This window comes from Archocentrus centrarchus, chromosome 21 (genome assembly GCF_007364275.1).
Source record: "Archocentrus centrarchus isolate MPI-CPG fArcCen1 chromosome 21, fArcCen1, whole genome shotgun sequence".
Classification (NCBI taxonomy): domain Eukaryota; kingdom Metazoa; phylum Chordata; class Actinopteri; order Cichliformes; family Cichlidae; genus Archocentrus; species Archocentrus centrarchus.
In genome coordinates this window covers 22,658,882-22,678,361 of record NC_044366.1, presented here as the reverse complement: position 1 = coordinate 22,678,361, position 19,480 = coordinate 22,658,882, and the positions used below count along the sequence as shown (strand labels likewise).

Here is a 19,480-nt window from a genome sequence, read left to right as displayed (position 1 = left end):
ACACTATACATTTCTTCTTTATGGATGGCAAGTGCATGTTTGACCAAGTTGTATAACAAGACTGACAATAAAATACAGAAAACTATCATATTTACACAAAGAGCAAACTTAGAATAATAAAATAGTTTAATTATATCACCTTCACCACTAATCACATTTAGAAATTCCTGCAGCAAGATAAAAGATATTTAAAATTAAATTCTATGACGAGATGAAATAAGTGCACATATAAAAATAATGGTAGTGAGTCACTCACAGATTGCTGTGAGTGTGAGGAGTATGACACTGAAAGTCTTACAGTCCATTTTGAAGGGTGGTATATCGTGAGTGAGAACTTAAGACATCTCTAGAGTTATTTTAAATGGCTTTAAAGTTAGTTACTACACTCGTAAGCATACGTTTCCAGCTGCGACTGCACCACAGGTGAAGGAAGTTCAACTGCAACACTTTTACTTCTTGCTGGGGTTCCAATGAGGTCGCCTGAGCAGGGGGTTTCGAGCTGTGTTGTCTCTGGGTTCAGCAGCCCAGGCTGGCAGAGGAGACGAAGGCTGACGCCGCGCCTCCTGCTCTGCGTCTGCTTCTCCGTGGCCATTTCTTAAGTTGTCCGCTGAGCTGTTATCAAAGGAGGAATTTAAGTGATGAGAATGAGGTACCTGCGAGTCACTGTAGGACGAGTGTGTCCTGAACACACGCTGCCCCGTACTGCTGCTTTGTTCATTCAGAACATCAGTAGATGGTACTTCTTTTAGAGTGCCCAGCCTGTGCATAGGCATCATGGCTCTGGAGGTGGAGCGTGTGGGCTTGCCAAACCGGGAGCGTTGAGAGGGATAGGCAAATTCTGATTTGGTTTCATGATCATCTGGGATTGGGGGGGAGAAAAACAGCAAAGTGGTTATTAAATGCTATTACCTCACTTATCACATCACATTGAATTAAGTAGCACCAACCACAAACTGTAAGTACGGTCAATGTCATAAACCTTTGCAGGGATTCACAAATCAGATATTGACCTGATAGCAGTGCTAAAGTCAATCACAAATGTTATTCAAATTAATCATATGGAACACAAATGTACAACATTTCATCACAATGTATTTCATAATTCTGAGGATGCTGCACTCAAAACATAAATGTCGATCTCATAGTGGCACTAGATTAGAATCAGTCAAAAGTCTGCAGGCTTCCTTTATAATTCAAATAATGTAGTTTAAACCACAACAGAAGCGCTACGTCTAAGCTTTGACTGTTTACTCAAAATGATACACAAATATAGATTAGCCACAAATAATGTGGGTAATCCATCAATCCATTTTCTTAACTGCTTGTTCAGTTCAGTGTTGTGGGGCGCTGAAGCCTATCTCAGCTGCCATAGGACCATCACAGAGCTAACACATGGAGCCAGACAACCACACACTCACATCAATGCCTACAGTCCATTTAAAAAAAAAAAAAAAAAAAAAAATCACCAATAAACATAACATGCATGTCTGTTGGAGGAAACTGACCCCAGGCAAGCAAGGAGAGAGCACGCAAACTCCACACAGCAAGCCCCCAGCAGGCCAGTAGATTCAAACCCAAGGGTACGTTTGAATAGTCAGTTTTGCTTAGGAAGGTTCCTAACTGAGTGAAGTCACCTGGAAGTGTGTGCGTGGTGGCCATAATGAGAGCTGTCTGAATTCTCCAAATACTAGGGAAAGGAACTTAAGTGCTTTCTTACCTCCTTTAGCATAGGACGCACTGGACCATCCTTTATAAAAGAAGAGGAGATAATGCTATCCCACAATTCATAGCGACGCACCACTTAACCATTCATGAAAACAATCAACATAACTGACAAAGTGGCACGTCATATGAGTGATAATTATAAGTGGGTCTTTCCTTTCATGCCATAACCTCCCGATGAATTTGTAATTTTTAGGAACACCCAATTAAGCTCACAGGTGAACTATGAACATTATGCTGCTATAATAAAATCTATTTTCGAGGTGTTGTGTCGCATGAATAATGTAGATTTATATCTATAAGCTCTCTCTAAATCAAGATTGAGTAATATTACATGAAATATTGTTTAAGATTCTCTGTCATTCATTAGTAAGGACTACTGGTGTATTCCAGCCTTTGGGATGATCATTAATAAATTTTTACTTCACCTCAGCTCAGATAAGTGATTCATGGAGGGAATTTTACTTCAGTCATAAAAATCCAAAGCAAGGAGCTGGAAAGCAGTTACATTCGTCAGCAGGAACATACACAACATACCTCCTGAGTTACACCTCCTGGCTGTAGCTCAGGAGGCAGAGCAGGTCATCCACCAGTTGTGAAGGTTGGTGGTTCAATTCCTAGATGCTCCAGGCTGCATGCCAAAGTATTCTTGGGCAAGATACTGAACCTCCAAGTTTCTCTCTGACACAAGTGTTGGAGTATGAATGTTAGACAATAAAAGCACTTAGTTACATATGGAAGTGCTTGTGTGAATGGGTGAATGTAAATGTGTTGTATAAGGGCTTTGAGTGCTCAGATAGAGTAGAAAAGAACTAGTCCATTTTATATTGCCAAAAGTATTCAGTCACCCATCAAAAACATTGAATCCAACTGTTCCAATCACTTCCATGGCCACTGGTGTATAAAACCTAGGCATGCAGACTGCTTCTTCAAACATTTGCAAAAGAACGGGTCGCTCTCAGGAGCCATGATAGGATGCCACCTATGCAACAAGTCCAGTCTTGAAATTTCCTCACCACTAACTATTCCACAGTCAGCTGTTTGTGGTTTTATAACAAAGTGGAAGCAACTGACAACAACTCAGCCACAAAGTGGTAGGCCACGTAAAGTCACAGTGGATGCTGAGGTGCATAGCATGAAGAGATCACCAACTTTCTGCAGAGTTGATCGCTACCAACCTCCAAACTTAATGTTGCCTTGAGATTAGCTCAAGAACAGTGTGTATAGAGAGCTTCATGGAATGGGTTTCCATGACCAAGCAGCTGCTTCAAAGCCTTAGATCACCAAGTGCAATGCAAAGTGTCAGATGCAGTGGTGTAAAGCACACCGCCACTGGACTCTAGAGCAGAGGAGACGTGTTCTCTGGAGTGATGAATCATGTGTCTCTATCTGGCTCTATCTGATGGACAAGTCTGGCTTTGGTGGTTTCCAAGAGAACGGTACTTGTCTGACTGCACTGTGCCAAGTGTAAAGTTTGGTGGAGGGGGGATTATGGTGTGAGGTTGTTTTTCAGGAGTTGGGCTCGGCCCCTTAGTTCCAGTGAAGGAACTCTTAATGCTTCAGCATACCAAGACATTTTGGGCAATTTCATGCTCCCAACTTTGTGGGAACAGTTTGGGGAAGACCCCTTCCTGTTCCAACATGACTGCACACCAGTGCAAAAAACAGGTCCATAAAGACATGGAAGAGCGAGTTTGGTGTGGATAAACTTGACTGGCCTGCACAGAGTCCTGACCTCAACCCAACAGGACACCTTTGGAATGAATTAGAGCGGAGACTGTAAGTCAGGCCTTCTCATCCAACATCAGTGTCTGACCTCAAAAATGCGCTTCTGAAAGAATGGTCAAAAGTTCCCATAAACACACTTAAACATACTTTTGTTTAACAGGCTAGGTGTTGATGGAATATTTTTATCACCTTAATGCTGATATTTAAAGTTATTACTTCTGTTTATTTGCAACTAAACTGCTTTCTACACTGAAATAAAATGCATATTGTGTGTCTAAAAGTAGTAGGAGGATTTGAGGCCTGTTGGAAGTGCCCTTATTCATGTTCAGGACCCCAGAAGCTCTGCTACCCCTCCCTAGCAGTCTGCTGTGGCCAAGCAGGCCCTCTCAGATCACTCTCAAAGCATACTCATCTTCTGCTCTAGCCCAGTGTTGATTCAAATTCATGCTTAGGGGTCTCAGCTCATAAAACTGCCCTTTTTGGGTTCATGTATAGGACACCAGTCATCCTGTTTGCCCATTTTTAGATTTATACTGTTTATAGGGATAAATCTGTCCAGTAGACCTATCTTGCCTATGTAGCACAGCCAAAGATTTTGGAAATGCAAATCAAAAAAGTGTAAATCTGTCTAAGCAACACGTCTAGAGGTAAATTGGAGCCCACTTTCTCCCTCATATCTGGTCTGTGTAAGTGTGCTCTGGGATGCTCTGGGATGTTTGTGCTCTTTTAGATAGTATGAGAAGATTAATGAAACCCTGTAATGTATGCTTACTAAGTGCAGACTCAGCACAAACCTTAGACAAAGAAAGGGAAAGAGTATAAATACCACAGTTAGAAGAGGAGAGAGAAAAGAAGAGAAGATGTAGCGATAGTCTTTGTCCGTGTTGTCCATTTGTCCAGCAACTACTAAGGCACAACCTCCCGGGAGGGCTTTTTGCTTTCACTTTTTGTCTTCTGTTTTTTGTGTTTGTATATTTCTAAGTACTAGTAACTTTTTGCAACAGAGCTTGCTCATCGCCTTGGATCATTTGGACAGTTTGATTTTATTTGGACTCATACTTAATCTCAGCACGGGCTTCCCTCGGGTGTGATGAGGAAGCTGGGGCATGATCAACAGGTTCTTTCTTCTTTTCTGTTACTCTGTGTGTGTGTATCTCAGTCTTCACTATGCTACTGTCTGTGTCTTTTTAACTATTTGTGTGCAACTAAAATGTCTAATAAACAGCCTGCATCAGAACCTGCTCTACCCTGTGATTTGTGGTAACTATGGCTTTAATTGGGTTTTAATTTTTAGTCAAAAAGGAATATGGAGACCTCTAAAATGTAACCTACAGTGTCTCCCCCCATACACCTTTCCTTGACCTCATAACATTTTCCATCAAGGTCAAGGAAAAGTGGCTTGGAAAAGGAGACAGGAGGTCATTTTTTTGGACTACTGGAATACTGCCCAGGACTTTCTTGCTGTGACGCGACAGTGCTAACCACTGCACCACCCTCTAGTGTGGGTAATATGTATTCCAAACCTTAAATCAAATTAAAGGGAAGCAAAAAGGGGAAGGTGGTGTGAAGGAATTTCAAAGATAATTTCAGCTTACCTGCGTAGCTCTGCCTCACTACAGAAAATCTTGAATCCAGACTCTTTCCAGCAGGAAGAGAGAAGTACTTGCATGACCTGGGCACATCCTAAGAATAACATTGAAAAGGGATGAAGACATTTAATCTTGTGTTTGACTTGTAATACTTTCACGACTGTGTAGTCAAGAGATAAACAGCCAGCTTAGAAAGTGGGCTTTTATTTGACTCTTACTTAACCAAAGTACTTTTAATTAGGACTCCATGGATGTACCTAGCAAGACCTTAGTTTTTTAATATACTAACCCCTCCAAAAAAAGAAAAATAAAATAAATCAATCAGGCATGGTCAGCTTACCATTGACTGAAAACTACCAGACTGGAGGCTTCGGCGAATGCTGGCATGGCGTCTGATCAGTATCTCTCTGGTCTGGCTGTCATTGGGCAGGGCATGCTTTCCTCTGTATGCTACCGTCTAAGTCCAAAATAAATAAATTCATTCATTCATTACAAATAACAGAAGCTCCAAGATACACACATGGCATCACACTGAAGATACAGACTTTTAATGAACACTCCTTTAAAAAGATCCATGGCCACTGTCAATGATGGGGACTTGGGACAACAAAGGTTTCCATGTTTAAAGCTCCAATTACTCAAACAAACCTGGACACACCTATCTGAGACAAGGGTAGGTGTTTGTATGTAGATTTATGTAGATTTTGTGAGTTGCTACCCTAACCTGCTCCATGTAGTAAACTCACAACAGTTTCAGTCCTGTAGCATTAGTTAAACCAAAAAACAAAGATAACTGCTTTTAAAGCCCTCTAAATGTTGCCATTGTTCTTTGTAGAAAAGTCGCATGACAACAATACATTCCTGTTTCATTTCACCAGAGGCCAACACTCTATTACAGTTAGCATTTTTACATAAATATAATTACCTATAATATGAATTTATAAAAAAATAAATAAATAAATGCAATGACTCTTAAGTGGTATAACTTTTAAAAAAAAAGGATCATTAAGATGATTTCAACAAGACTTGATAGAAAGACAAAGTTCAGAAAGTGACGCAGGTTTCCTGTGAAAGAATCACACAAATATGTGAAGAGAAACTTGAATCAAGAGGTTAGTATCTGATAAACTGAAACAAACAACAGAAGCACTTGTTCCTTATTTCTTTACACATTAAAGTGTCTCTGAGACTTTTTTAAAGGGTGATGTCGTGCCAGTGATGGAACAGTACTGCCAGCCACTCCCTGTGGCAAAACAGCACCAAGTTTCACTTGTTAGGATTATCAATATGAAAAATGCAACAATGAGTGGCTGTGTCACAATAACAGACATTTTTCAGGCTCTTCCATGTAAAATGCAAAGGGGTGCAGCTGCACGCAGCTTCATTTTAGCCGGATCATTTTTAAGCGGTTGATCACGTCAGCTGCTGATGTTGATCTGATGTAACCATGTATGAAGAAAACAAACAAAAATTCAAGTTTCGCACTTCTAAGATTCACTGTCAACTGCTAAATGTTTACACTGATGACATTTCAATTACAAATGTATATGAAGTAGTAGCAGTAGCTGTCTGCACTGTAGTGGTTGTAGAGTTTGTGTATTATTCGTGTTTCAGTGTAGTGGGAACTGCTGCCTCGGTAAATGAAGAGATCGTTCATCGACTTCAGACTACAGAAATATTAATGTAAAACTTAATTACATGTAACATTATGCATTAAGTATATCAGCGAATGTAATAATTATTAAAGTTAATATATTAGCGGCAATAAAACAAAAAAAAAAGATGTCCCATGTCCGATATATCTATGTAAAAAGTAGAAATGACTATCAGATTGTTCAAATTTGTGCATAAGCAGCATTTTTCTGATGTTAAACTGTTTTTAATTATGTTAATTAGAGGCTCCAAATCTAGGAGGTCAGGGCAAATCCAAAACCTACTATAATGAACAAAAAAATAACACTATATCATTTAACCTCTTTGGGTTTTAAATAGTTATTCCAATGAGTTCATCATTTAGTGTAAATGTTTCTTCTGCTAAGAACTCTCTTAGCAGTTCAGCTGGAGTGTGAAGTTTTTTTTACTATAGGTTGTATTTTATAAGACTTTAATGTTTTATATAATATCAAATTAAATGTAGCAGAGAAGAAGCACAACATTTCCTCTACAGTGAAGTGAAGCACAAGGGGCAGAAATACCACAAACATAAATCAATAAAAACTGTATTTAAGTGCAGTACTTCTACTACTAGTTTCTGACACTGTGATAGATGAATCACAGAGGCAAAAAGGAGGGGTAAAAAAATGTAATAGTGAGCACACAGCCAAGATTCTTCTGCAAATCCTTCCTTTGGCTTACCCGCTCCCTGATCTTGTACATGTTCTTGGACAGGATCTCACGCATGTTCTTCAGGTCAGCAGCCAGGAGCTTTTTGTGGGGTTTAGTAGACCTTTTCTTTGTCTCACTATATTGGAGGGGGAAAAGTAGGTTTTAGTTACTTTACTGCAGTTCTGAACAGACAAAAGGAACCTATGTGACAGTCAATGGTAAAACAGGAACAAAAATCAACGTTTTGTACTGGTGAGAGATGATGGATGGAGCGAACCTGATATCTCCAGACACTGTGTCCAGGATTTCCATGGCATTCTGCAGCTCTAGCTTCTTATAGAGCGCCACAATACTGGACTCTGCCCTGCTGTCTCGGATGAGGATCTTACGCAGGATTCTGTTGTTAAACTTCATAAACCTGACATTGAAACAAAGGAGATTTACACTGATGCTTTGTTGCAGGCTCCATTGCAGAAAAACATCATGTGGTAAAAACTTTGCAATTAGAAAAATTCAGGACAGAGACACAGTGCACTTAAAAAAAAAAAAAACAAGAATTCCACTTAAAATTTTGAGGCAATAATCAGAGGATGAGGCCAGTATTTTTCCTTAATTCTCTTATTGTCAACAAATCCCATGCAAAGACAAAAAGCAACAGCCAGACTAATATTGCAAATCCTTTCTGTCTGCTGAACTCTGACCTGATGCAATTCATTTCTACTGAAGTAAAAAAAAAAAAATGTGTGTCGGTACATAATGTAAGGCATAGTATGTTGCGGTTTTTGTGAACTATGATATGTGGTTGTTCTGTGTATCTTCTGCTACTCCACTTTCCCAGCATCCCATCAATACATTTTGGCTACTGTATTTCAGTTGCAGATAATGAGGCCCGAGAACTGATGTGGGCATCAGTTTTACCATTTAGGTGCTGAATTGCCCTAAATCTGGAATGCTGGAAGAAAATTTCCTCAGAAACCCCTTAAAGTCGTAAGTCATTCAATCAGAAGGTCAAACTTTTTCATTCTAAGTGCGATGCACCAAACCAAATATTTTGCTTTTCCCAGTACGTCTGTATGTTGCAGTCATGTTCACAGCATGTTTTGACTTGTTAAATTAAACTTGGTGAAATTTACAGTTAGCGACTTGAGAAATCCATTGTTGCAGAATGTCAGAGTTTCATCCTTCTTTACGCCTTTCCTAATAAAATTCCAGGTTCATTTCTTCCCTGCTAAAGTTGTAATAGGAGGGAGGTTTAAAGAGAAGGTCTTAACTCATGTAACAAAATCATTTCCACTAGGGATTGCAAATCTGGATGGACACTTTTCTTTCTTGGTTATGTTAAAATTGTTGAAGCCGATTTTATCTTTATGTATAACTTTGTAGTAGGGCCACAGCTACAGTTGAGGAAGCACATTTGGGGGCAGGAATTCTCTTCTCTTAACCCCATGTGCAATTTATTTACAGGTTCTGATAACATGGCAGGTCAGGCCGGTTATATGACCAACAAAAGCATTTCACTTTTCCAGGAGAGGGCGCTATAATTGAAGCTTCGCGTAATTAACCCATTTTCGAAACAATTAGTTCAAGTGGTTCAGTGCTTTACAAAAGCTTCCTTTTCTCAACACTACCGACTTCCCTTCAGGAACATCAACCCAGGCTTATAAAACCTAAGCCCCTCACCAGAATAAACCACGCAAGCATTTACCAATTAGCTCACAGAGTTAGCAGTTTTTACACCAAGAGCAAAACAAAATATTCCATTTACCACTTCTGAAGCTTTCAAACAAGATCCCCAATATACCAGCTTATTTGCTGTGTTTAAAAGACTATTTAACAAGAAAAAGAGTGATCAATTCCCCATCCACTAACACAAGCACCCCCACCCACCCCCCTGTACTATAAGAAGGGTTGGACTCTTCTGCTTCCTGTTTGACAGTATGGACCACAAAGAGGGTGGGTCATCAATATTTTGGTAATACTGATAATTGATATGACTTTGCAATAATAAATGTTTTGAATGTGTGGGCCCACTGTGTTTTTATTTTTATAGCGTAAAAATAATGAGTTTAAATTCTTAGAAAAATTACCAAAAATATGCATCCTATTGAACCTAACTAAAATTCAAGGCAACCCAATGAAGGAACGATCCACAGTAGCACTGGCCTCACATTCACAGCTAAAACAGCATCTATTTTGCTGGCTAGATGTCATAATAATAGAAGTTATCATTCCAGTATGCTGTTGGCCATAAACACATTTAGTACTCTAGGGGGTTACCCCGTGAAAGGCTTTAAAATTGATTATGAAAAAAAATTGTGCTGCATCTGATTAGATAAATGTATCATATTTCACACAGGTGCCAATTGTACAGTTTATTGTGGAGTGACCTCAGTGCCAATAGACTCAGACTACTGTGTGGGTGGCATTAAAAAAACAATCCCAGTGGGCATGTAAAGAGAAAAAGCAGCAAGGAACTGCTAGGGGTAAAATGTATCTATATCGAAGCTTCATGAGGAAAAAGTGTGTTGCAGAAAGGCTGAACATGACACCAAGTCTGACTAGCTGGCAGCATTACCACACTGTCCTACTGTGAACAGCATTGTATGATGAAACCTGAAACGGACAGCACAGAAACCTAAACCTCCATTCTTCCAGTTTGTTTTATTTTTGTTAGTGTGAATCCATGTAGGACTGAGCAATGTGTATATTATGTACACAGCTCATTAGTGCTGATGAGCAATGTCTGTTAACAGATAAAAGATTCAACTGTGATGCCAAAATTTTCTTAAGAAAAAAAAATCTGACTTGTCCTTCCAGTAGAAATGGTTCCAGTGGCCACAGAGATCTTCTATTCCCGCTACAGTGTGCTCCATGAGCTGCGAGCAAAGTGAGAGCTGTTAGTATCGTGTACAGAAATGTGCTCTCCGACGCATGCGTGCAGCCTGTCACTTACCCTGCTGTGAATCTCTACATTAATGGTTTCAGTGTCGCGGTTTGTTCTTCGGACATTGATGACCTCAATCAGAGGTCGGATACTGATGCCCTGTGAGGAAGAAGGAAAAAGGAAAAGCGTTTAACATCCCAAATGACTTTACACAATGGAGTTGTAGATACAACTGTAGTCACAAGTTTCAAATAGGGGATTTTAATGATTTCTTTGAACTGTTCTTTTTCCAGGGTGGAATGATTGTATAACATACATTGTTAGTGATTTTAAAAACAGGAATTTGGTGCATAAGTTTGAACTGATCCACATAGGGTCAAAAGTATACATACAGGCTCATATATGTACATACCCTCACTTAAATTAAAAAGTGGTGATGAAGGTTCTCCAATGTTTTTTGACTTAATAAGGCCAAGGCCTATTAACATCTCGTTCATGATCATGATTGACTACAACTGGTAGTTTCTCTTTGCCAGCATAAAAAGGATTTACATCACCATGGACCGAGAAGGTGCCGACCAAGAAAGAAGCCCTTGCTTCAAAATCAACACCTTCAAGTTCAACTGAAGTCTGTAGCTGCCCACATGGACAAGCCAAATACCTTCTGGAGAAAATTATGCTTAAAAAGTCCACCCCAGGAAACCAAGCAATTTAAATGAACTATAACAACTATACCACAAGAAGAGCGCTCAAATATCCAGCCAGAATTATGCCAGAGGGCTTCTTGATGGCTACCAAAAGTATCTGGTCGAGGTGCAACTTCCTAAGGGACATCTACCCAAATATTAGTGAGAGTATATGAACATATTTGAGCCTGTATGTATACTTTTGAGCCTGTGTGGATTAGAGAAAATCCTAGATAAATTCAAACTTGTGCCCCCAATTCTTGGTTTTTAAAGTCATTAATGTACATTGTTTCTTTTAAATGATTGTACAAACAGTTAAAAGAAATCATTAAAAGCCCCAAATTACCCTGACATTCACGCTCATGATGAGTGTTCAGAAACGTCTGGCCACAACTGTGAGAACGAGGTTATTTTTACCTCACTTTAGCAGCCATGTGACTGAACTTGGTACGGTTTCTTTTTGGAAGTTCAAAGTTCAAAGTCAGCAGCACAAATTGTAGGAAGGCATTATTATATCACATAATAAATAGTCATCATTCCTTCTCTAAGTGAACAGTGTAAATGATTAGAAAAAAATAAAAGGCTGACTTGTTAGTGTAGTGAGTTGTTTTTTACTGGAACTAAAGAAACACGGCACAAAACAACCCACCAGTCTGTTTCAAGATCTTGTCTCACTTCTAATTGCCGACTTTAATAAAAGCTCTTTCTATCTCATTCTACAGCTAAGACAAAAGAAATAATACACATTCATGAAAGTTTCCTCCCAGCAAGGAGAAATGAAAATATAACCACAGATGGTTCCCTTACCTGAATAAAGACAGTGAAGAGGATAATTGCAATGGTGGCAGTGATAAAGAGCTGCCTGCGGCCAATGTTATCAGGAAGCGTGAAGGCCAAGGCGAATGAAATTGCACCTCGCAGACCTCCATAGGCGAGGCCAAACTGGTCTTTCTTATTGAATGGGATGGTGCGGAAAGGGTTAATGATCTGAGTCAGCACCAACACACCTGAGAGGGAAAGATAGGAAAATTTCACAGGTTTTATCAGCAAGTTTAAAGCAGCTCTATATATTATCTTGTGTTGCCAATGAGTCATTGGCAGTGACTCAAGTAATGATGTGTCATCTTGAAGGAGCTGTTTGTAGAGATAAACCAGCAGAGAAGTCTGAACATTTCCTTTCAGATTTAATGAGCATTTTGCCATCTTTAAGCTTTCTGTTTTGGACTGCGATTTTACTGGTTTGGTTAGGTAGAAACCAAAAAACAGAGTGAGAAGTTGAGTTGCAGCTTGCTTCATTGTTACTGTCAGTTAATGCGGCTTTAAAATTTATATTAATGTTTGGATGTTTTAGAAGGCTCTAAGTCCACAGTTACAGAGCAAACACTTGTTTAACACCTTATTTTCTTAGTAGCAGTTTCTCTCTTCCTTGCCTTTCTTTGCACATTTCAGTGTTTGCACATGTAGTACCAGTAGCAGTCAGCCTTTGCTCCACTAGATAACTGCACCAAAGTCAAACAAAAACCCGAGCTCCTTCTCTTACCCACACTTCTCCATAAAAACGCAAACAGAAGTGTGAAGAGGATGTAGCTCCAGTTCCACTCATGTTTAGTTGTGATGGTGACGACCCCCAGGAAGAAGAAGAGGAGGGTCTCTGAGATGGAGCTAAGCATCTTAACCACGCGTCTGATGGTCGTGCAGGAATGCTGGGAAACATTTTCCTCAACGTAGTATTTCATGGTGAGGGCACAGGTTACAATGCTGCGGGAGCACACGAGCGTACAGGGTTTGTGGGCTCATTTTGGAGTGGGTGAACTGTGTGTTATTCCAAATAAAAAATTTTTTTTTAATTCTGTACATTATAAAATCTACTCACGCCATGACAGATGAGATGGCAAACAGCTCTGCCACCAGATAGGCCAGGTAGCTGTACATGAGTATGATGAGCGGTTCGATTTCTCGGACCTTGAAGGTGAATCTTGTGTTGAAGGCTGCCACAAAGCCAAACAGGATGCCAACGCCCATCCCACCGAGCCCCACGACAAAGAATCTCAGTACTCCAAAGGCCACATCCACAGGCTCCGTCACTGGCAGCTCCACCACAAAACTGAACATGTTGTACAACACCTGAAATAAATAAATGCACACAATTTTTAGCACATCTGCACCAAATCCCACACATCCCAGTCAGAGTGTGGGGGTGGGGGTGGGGGGGGTCAGAGCCTGTGGCCTCTAATGAAGTTGCTCCAGATAAGACTGATTTATTGAAATATTTGCATTGTTTGTAATTTGATAATCAGATTTCACCAAACATACTGAAAGAGTCATGGAAAAGGTACATTGGGTAGAGTAACCGGCTTTGTTCCTCCTCATTCTGCTTATTTACTAAGCATTTACTTTAAATATTGATAAGCAAAAACATGTGAGTAACATCAACTCTCATAAACCTGATAGTACATTTAACCACACCACTTCACTGTGATACATGTTCTGAAAACTGAGTGCTTAATTTATCTTGAGTTAACCCCACATCACAGCCAACACCTCACAAAAACGCATCACATGTGCCAAAAGTGGCAGAACAAAATGATTTATCATCATACTCAGGTAATCATTTAAATTTAACATGAAGCACAGCTACAAAAGGTGCAGCTAGACCATCAGAGCCAATACAAGATACACACAACATAGATATTGGGCATTTACAAAGTCATTGCTAACAGTGAGGCCTGACTGTAGGAGATTATTGCTGAGATTAATATTGAGTTGAAGTTTTGTTTACTTCTTACAGCTGTGTGTACTGGAGACTTTCCTCTGAGTTTATTAAATGCCTGCAGCAGCAGAATCCATGTGAGCATCCCCAAAGTCAGCAAGAGGTGAGCACTAACACAATCTGCAATGGCTGGGGCCATAGGCGTAGGAACCGGGGGGGTGTCATGTCCCCCCCAATATTGGAGACAGGCGCATTTGTCCTGACAGATCCGTAAATACTCGGAGCAAAGCATAAAAAATGATATTTCATCTTTTACTTTCTTCTTTTTCAAATGTTTCTTGGAAAAATAGTGTTGTATACACCTATATTATTGCATGTATAATTTACATATATGTTTTATAATCATAAGATGTGGACAAACCACCAAACAAAATGGCTTGAGTCTTTTATGAAGCATAATGACCATGTCATTCCAGGCTGTAGGGCTTACTTTATCAGCTGGCCGCACTGGTACTAGTACAAGGGAGTATTAGGGCCACACCGAGAAAAAAAAAAAAAATTGTGCATTTTGAGAATAAATTCAAAATTTTGAGAAAAAAGTCAAAATGTGCAGATTAAAGTCATTTCAAGTCAAACAACTGCCACAACACGTCTGTTATACCCTCCAGAATGTCTTATACACTGCTCAAAAAAAATAAAGGGAACACTTAAACAACACAATATAACTCCAAGTAAATCAAACTTCTGTGAAATCAAACTGTCCACTTAGGAAGCAACACTGATTGACAATCAATTTCACATGCTGTTGTGCAAATGGAATAGACAGCAGGTGGAAATTATTGGCAATTAGCAAGACACACTCAATAAAGGAGTGGTTCTGCAGGTGGGGACCACAGACCACTTCTCAGTACCTATGCTTTCTGGCTGATTTTTTGGTCACTTTTGAATGTTGGTGGTGCTTTCACACTCGTGGTAGCATGAGACAGACTCTACAACCCACACAAGTGGCTCAGGTAGTGCAGCTCATCCAGGATGGCACATCAATGCGAGCTGTGGCAAGAAGGTTTGCTGTGTCTGTCAGCGTAGTGTCCAGAGCCTGGAGGCGCTACCAGGAGACAGGCAGTACACCAGGAGACGTGGAGGAGGCCGTAGGACGGCAACAACCCAGCAGCAGGACCATTACCTCCGCCTTTGTGCAAGGAGGATCAGCCTGTAGTGTGTCTTTCCACTTTAATTTTGTGTGACTCCAAATCCAGGCCTCCATTGGTTAATAAATTTGATTTCCATTGATGATTTTTGTGTGATTTTGTTGTCAGCACATTCAACTTTGTACAGAACAAAGTATTCAATGAGAATATTTCATTCATTCAGATCTAGGATGTGTTATTTGAGCATTCCCTTTATTTTTTTGAGCAGTGACGGACGTGTGCGTAGCTGGCTGGTCGACCCACCACTGGCTATGTGCTCCGGTCAGAGAACAGCTGCGACTTCAGGTGATATTGGGAGATTTATTGACAGGCAAGCATCAAAGTTGGATTCTTCATTGAACGGTTGCATACACATTCAATGTATGGTGAATAAAGATCCAAGTGTGGGTGCCAGAATACAGGTGTGTGTGTGTGTGTGGTCTCTGTGAAGTAAAAGTATACAGAAAGTAAAATGCAGGCGGATAGACAGGGTACTGAGGGTAGGATCGGTATTGCGTTGGAGGAGGTAGCGAATGCTGAACAGGTGGAGGAAAGGGATTACTCAGTGAGGCAGGGGGTGGATGGTTGACGGGCTGTACCGGCTGAGCCTGAGGTATAATAAGCTGTGACGCAGACCGTGGTAGATAGCCATCCTGCCGTTGAGGAGTATGGGGTGCAGAATTGGGATCGGATATCCATCCATCATCCATAGATGCTTGTGCCGGGGCCTGGAGGATTGGCGGGGTAAGCATGGCTTGGTCTTGTGCACGTGACTCTCCAGTCTGAAGCGGAAGGTTCAGCTGACGCGAAGGGGAGCTACTCGGTAACACTGGCTGCTGTGGGGGCTCTACGTCGGCTGCAGTAGTGTTGCGAGTGGGGCTGTGCAATGGTGTCGACCGATAGCTGCCGGCAGGGTTGTCAAGGGTTAGCCTTGGCAAGCTAGTGTGATGTGGAGGATAGTGATAGCAAGATGGAGGATAGGATGGCTGACCAGCTGGCACACTGTGTGCGTAGGGCGGGCCTTTAGCGCTGTCCATCACAAGCTGCAACTCCCGTAGCTGTGCGGTCAGGTCATTGTAGCGGGCTTCAATGCAATGCCATTGCTCCTCTTCATCTGTCCTCTGCATGGTTGGCGTAGACGTGATAATGTCGGTAGGCACTTGCTGGCTAGCTGGTGGAGTCGCAGTAGCCTGCTGGAGATGTCGCTCAAAGGGAGGCAGCTGTGTGGCTGGGAAACCGAGCTCGTAATCCCTAAGATGCCCTGGGAGCTGTCTCACTCTCTGGTGGAGGACTTGGTTGTCGTCTTCTCGGTCATCACCTTGAAGGGTCGCCATAGCACCGTGGGCGGTCATCCGGCTCGAAGGACCACTTGTGACAGACATGTGCGTAGATGGCTGGTCGACCCACCACTGGCTATGTGCTCCGGTCAGAGAACAGCTGTGACTTCAGGTGATATTGGGAGATTTATTGACAGGCAAGCATCAAAGTTGGATTCTTCATTGAATGGTTGCATACATATTCAATGTATGGTGAATAAAGATCCAAGTGTGGGTGCCAGAATACAGGATTGTGTTTGTGTGTGTGTGGTCTCTGTGAAGTAAAAGTATACAGAAAGGTAATTTGAAACTATACAACCACGTTCTACATTATGCTAAATTATGCAGAATATACACATTGAGTCACATTACACGGTATACATAATAATACAGTTGCACCTAGTAACATTAATGTGACAGAGAAACTATATTACTGCAAGTGGCAAGTAATGGCAGAACAATATAGGTGACGACTAGGCACCCGTAGAGCAATTCAAGCACAATACACTTCGTGACCAAAAGGTGGCGCTTGAAACCACAAATAGCAAAGCAGTGTTGCCGTTGGAAAGCTTAGAAAGACGACTGTTCCCATGGCAACGCATCGAACCGTACTTACGGCCAATACAACATTCAGAAGCTAATTACTGCTTCAAACACATACAGAACGGTGGAAATAACACCACAGGTCAGAAATACTAGTTAGGTACTCCCAAACCGGACTATTAATGCAGCTACAACTCAAGAAATAAGCATTTAGCAAGCCATTTAAGACTTAGGCATTTCCCCATTGAAGTGAACTAGAGCTCGCGGTAGACCGTTACATGGTTAACAGACTAAACAGCATGTAACAAACACCAGCGGATGAAATATGACATGAATACAGACAAAACCAATGCACTTACATCGTCATCAACGCACACGTACACACAACGATACTGCCATTATGGCGAAATGCCGGAGCGGCACGGCAAGTGTCTGCTAGCTAAGTAGCCTCACAGTCATGCGAGCACACAAGTGCGTGGGTACGTCACCACTGACGTCTCTGGCGTTGTGACGCTGCTCCAGCAGGGAGTTTTCCACAGCCACCCCCGGATTCGTGGAGAGAATACGTAGAAAAGGAAAGTCTCTGCTGGATTATTGTGCACTGGGGTCTCCATCGTCAGGCATTTCAGGAAGCTCGACCAACTTGGCGACAGGACGGGTGTAGAGGTTGCCCTTGATGTTCACCTCTGCAGTGCGTACCTTGCTGTCATCACTGGGAATGATGCGGGTGATGCGCCCGACAGGCCACAGCGCTCGCGGGAGCTGCGGATCGAGCACCATGACGACAGTGCCCACCACCAAGTCTGGTGTAGTAGTTCTCCACTTCTGACGGGGCTGTAGACCAGGTAGGTACCTGCGGGTGAAGTGACTCCAGAAGTGGTCGGCAAGCACCTGACTGTGTCTCCATCTGCGTTGTTTCAGGAGGTCACTGGAGCCGTAGACTGCCTGTGGTAGCGAAGCGTCTTGCCGCCCCATGAGGAGGAGATTCGGGGTAATCGGGTCAGGATCGGCCAAGTCAGAGGATGCGTAACCAAGGGGCTTAGAGTTGAGGATACCCTCAACTTCAGTGAGCACAGTCATTAGGACCTCCTCTGGGAGGACTTGGTCCTTCAGGATGGTCTGGAGGGAGACCTTAACCGATTTTATCTCCTTCTCCCACGCTCCCCCGAAGTGTGGAGCGAGAGGGGGGTTGAATCTGAACAGGATGCACTGTTTGGCCAATTGTTCCTTGAGCAATGGCTCAAGAGCTTCGAAAACTTGCTGGAGCTCCTTCTCGCCGCCACGGAAATTGGTGCCTCTGTCACAGAGTATCTCGTAGGGCTTGCCCCGGCGCGCTATGAAGCGACGGAGGGCGAGGAGAAAGGAATCTGTGTCCATACTCGGCATCAAGTCGAGATGGATGCAGCGGGATGTGAGGCATTTGAACACAATGCCCCAACGCTTCTCTTGCCACCTTCCTATCTTGACCGCATATGGGCCGAAGCAGTCCGCTCCGGTAGACCAGAAAGGGGGTTTTTTGAGTCGGAGGCGCGCAGCAGGTAGGTCGGCTATTTTGGGGATCGTAGGCTTGCTTCGCCATCTACAGCATTCGACACAGTGTCGCTGATGCTTCCTGATAGCTTGGCGGCCTCTAAGGATCCAGTAAGACCTCCTGATCTCCGCAAAGACTCTCTCGGGACCGGCGTGTCGGAGACGATTGTCGTAGTCCTTCACCAGAAGCTGTGTGATGGGATGATCTGGTGCAAGGACAACGGGATGAATCAAGTCTTCAGGTAGATCATCAGCTTTACGGAGGCGGCCTCCCACTCTGATGAGACCAAGAATGGGGTCGTACTCTGGTGAGAGTGATATGAGGCGACTACTAGGTCGGATAGGGCGGTCGTGCTGTAGAGCACTGAGTTCTTCAGAGAAGCTGTCTGCTTCTGCTTGCTTCAGGAGAGCTACCTCTGTGTCTATGCGAGCAGAAGCAGACATGGGGGCCGCTGCCGCCCCGTGTTGAGACCGGTATGTAGCATCTACTAGGTCAGACCAGGTGTCGTACTGCAGTGGATCGGGACAGGTATCAGAGACTGTAAGTTGGCCACAGAATGTGGACTTCCTGAGCTCTTCTGTATCTTCCACTCTCCCCACCAAATTATGTGGCCAATGGCTAGGGGAGTCGTACAAAAAGGCGGGCCCATCGTTCCAATGACTTGGTGGAGCTAGCTGATGCAGTGCCTTCCCCCGAGTGATGTCGTCGGCCGGGTTCTGGACGGAGGGAACGTACCTCCAGTCGCTGGCATTGGTGTGCTCTTGGATTTCAGCTATGCGAGTTCTGACGAACACCTTGTACTGCGCTGAGTCAGATTGGATCCAATTGAGTACTGTGGTCGAGTCTGACCACATGACTATGTGCCTCAGGCTAAGGGTGAGCTCAGAGCGTAACAGTTTGGCAAGCTGTGCTCCAGTCAATGCAGCACTGAGCTCCAGACGAGGCATAGAGAGCTGCTTCCGCGGTGCGACCTGGGATCGTGCCATGACGAATGACCCATGTAGACGTCCTTCTGTGTCTTCCATACAAAGGTAGGCAACGGCTCCATACGCCTTCTCCAAGGCGTCACAGAAGACATGTAGGTTGACGTTGGAAGGGTCAGCGCTCATGTTGACTGGCGTGTAGCGGCGGGGCATGCTGATGTGCTGAAGGTGGGGAAGTTCACTTTCCCAAGCCTGCCACACGGAGAGTAGTTCTCCGGTGATGGGCTCATCCCACTGTTGCTCGTGCCTCCAGAGGGCTTGGACCAGGACCTTAGC

The 19,480-nt window shown here is 42.8% G+C and overlaps 1 protein-coding gene across 1 annotated transcript in view; it reads right to left on the bottom strand.

Annotated features, from left to right (window-relative positions):
- Nucleotides 1-147: 147 nt before the first annotated feature.
- Nucleotides 148-19,480, bottom strand: part of LOC115800709 (sodium/hydrogen exchanger 2-like) — a 36,904-nt gene continuing 17,571 nt past the window's right edge. Inside the window, exons 4-14 of the mRNA XM_030758207.1 lie at nucleotides 12,808-13,058; nucleotides 12,475-12,692; nucleotides 11,742-11,941; nucleotides 10,318-10,407; nucleotides 10,170-10,240; nucleotides 7,642-7,782; nucleotides 7,395-7,500; nucleotides 5,380-5,496; nucleotides 5,046-5,133; nucleotides 1,718-1,747; nucleotides 148-859 (exon numbers count right to left, since the gene is read on the bottom strand). Coding sequence (XP_030614067.1) covers nucleotides 450-859; nucleotides 1,718-1,747; nucleotides 5,046-5,133; nucleotides 5,380-5,496; nucleotides 7,395-7,500; nucleotides 7,642-7,782; nucleotides 10,170-10,240; nucleotides 10,318-10,407; nucleotides 11,742-11,941; nucleotides 12,475-12,692; nucleotides 12,808-13,058 — 1,722 coding nt within the window. The 3' untranslated portion in view covers nucleotides 148-449. The remainder of the gene's footprint in view (nucleotides 860-1,717; nucleotides 1,748-5,045; nucleotides 5,134-5,379; nucleotides 5,497-7,394; nucleotides 7,501-7,641; nucleotides 7,783-10,169; nucleotides 10,241-10,317; nucleotides 10,408-11,741; nucleotides 11,942-12,474; nucleotides 12,693-12,807; nucleotides 13,059-19,480) is intronic.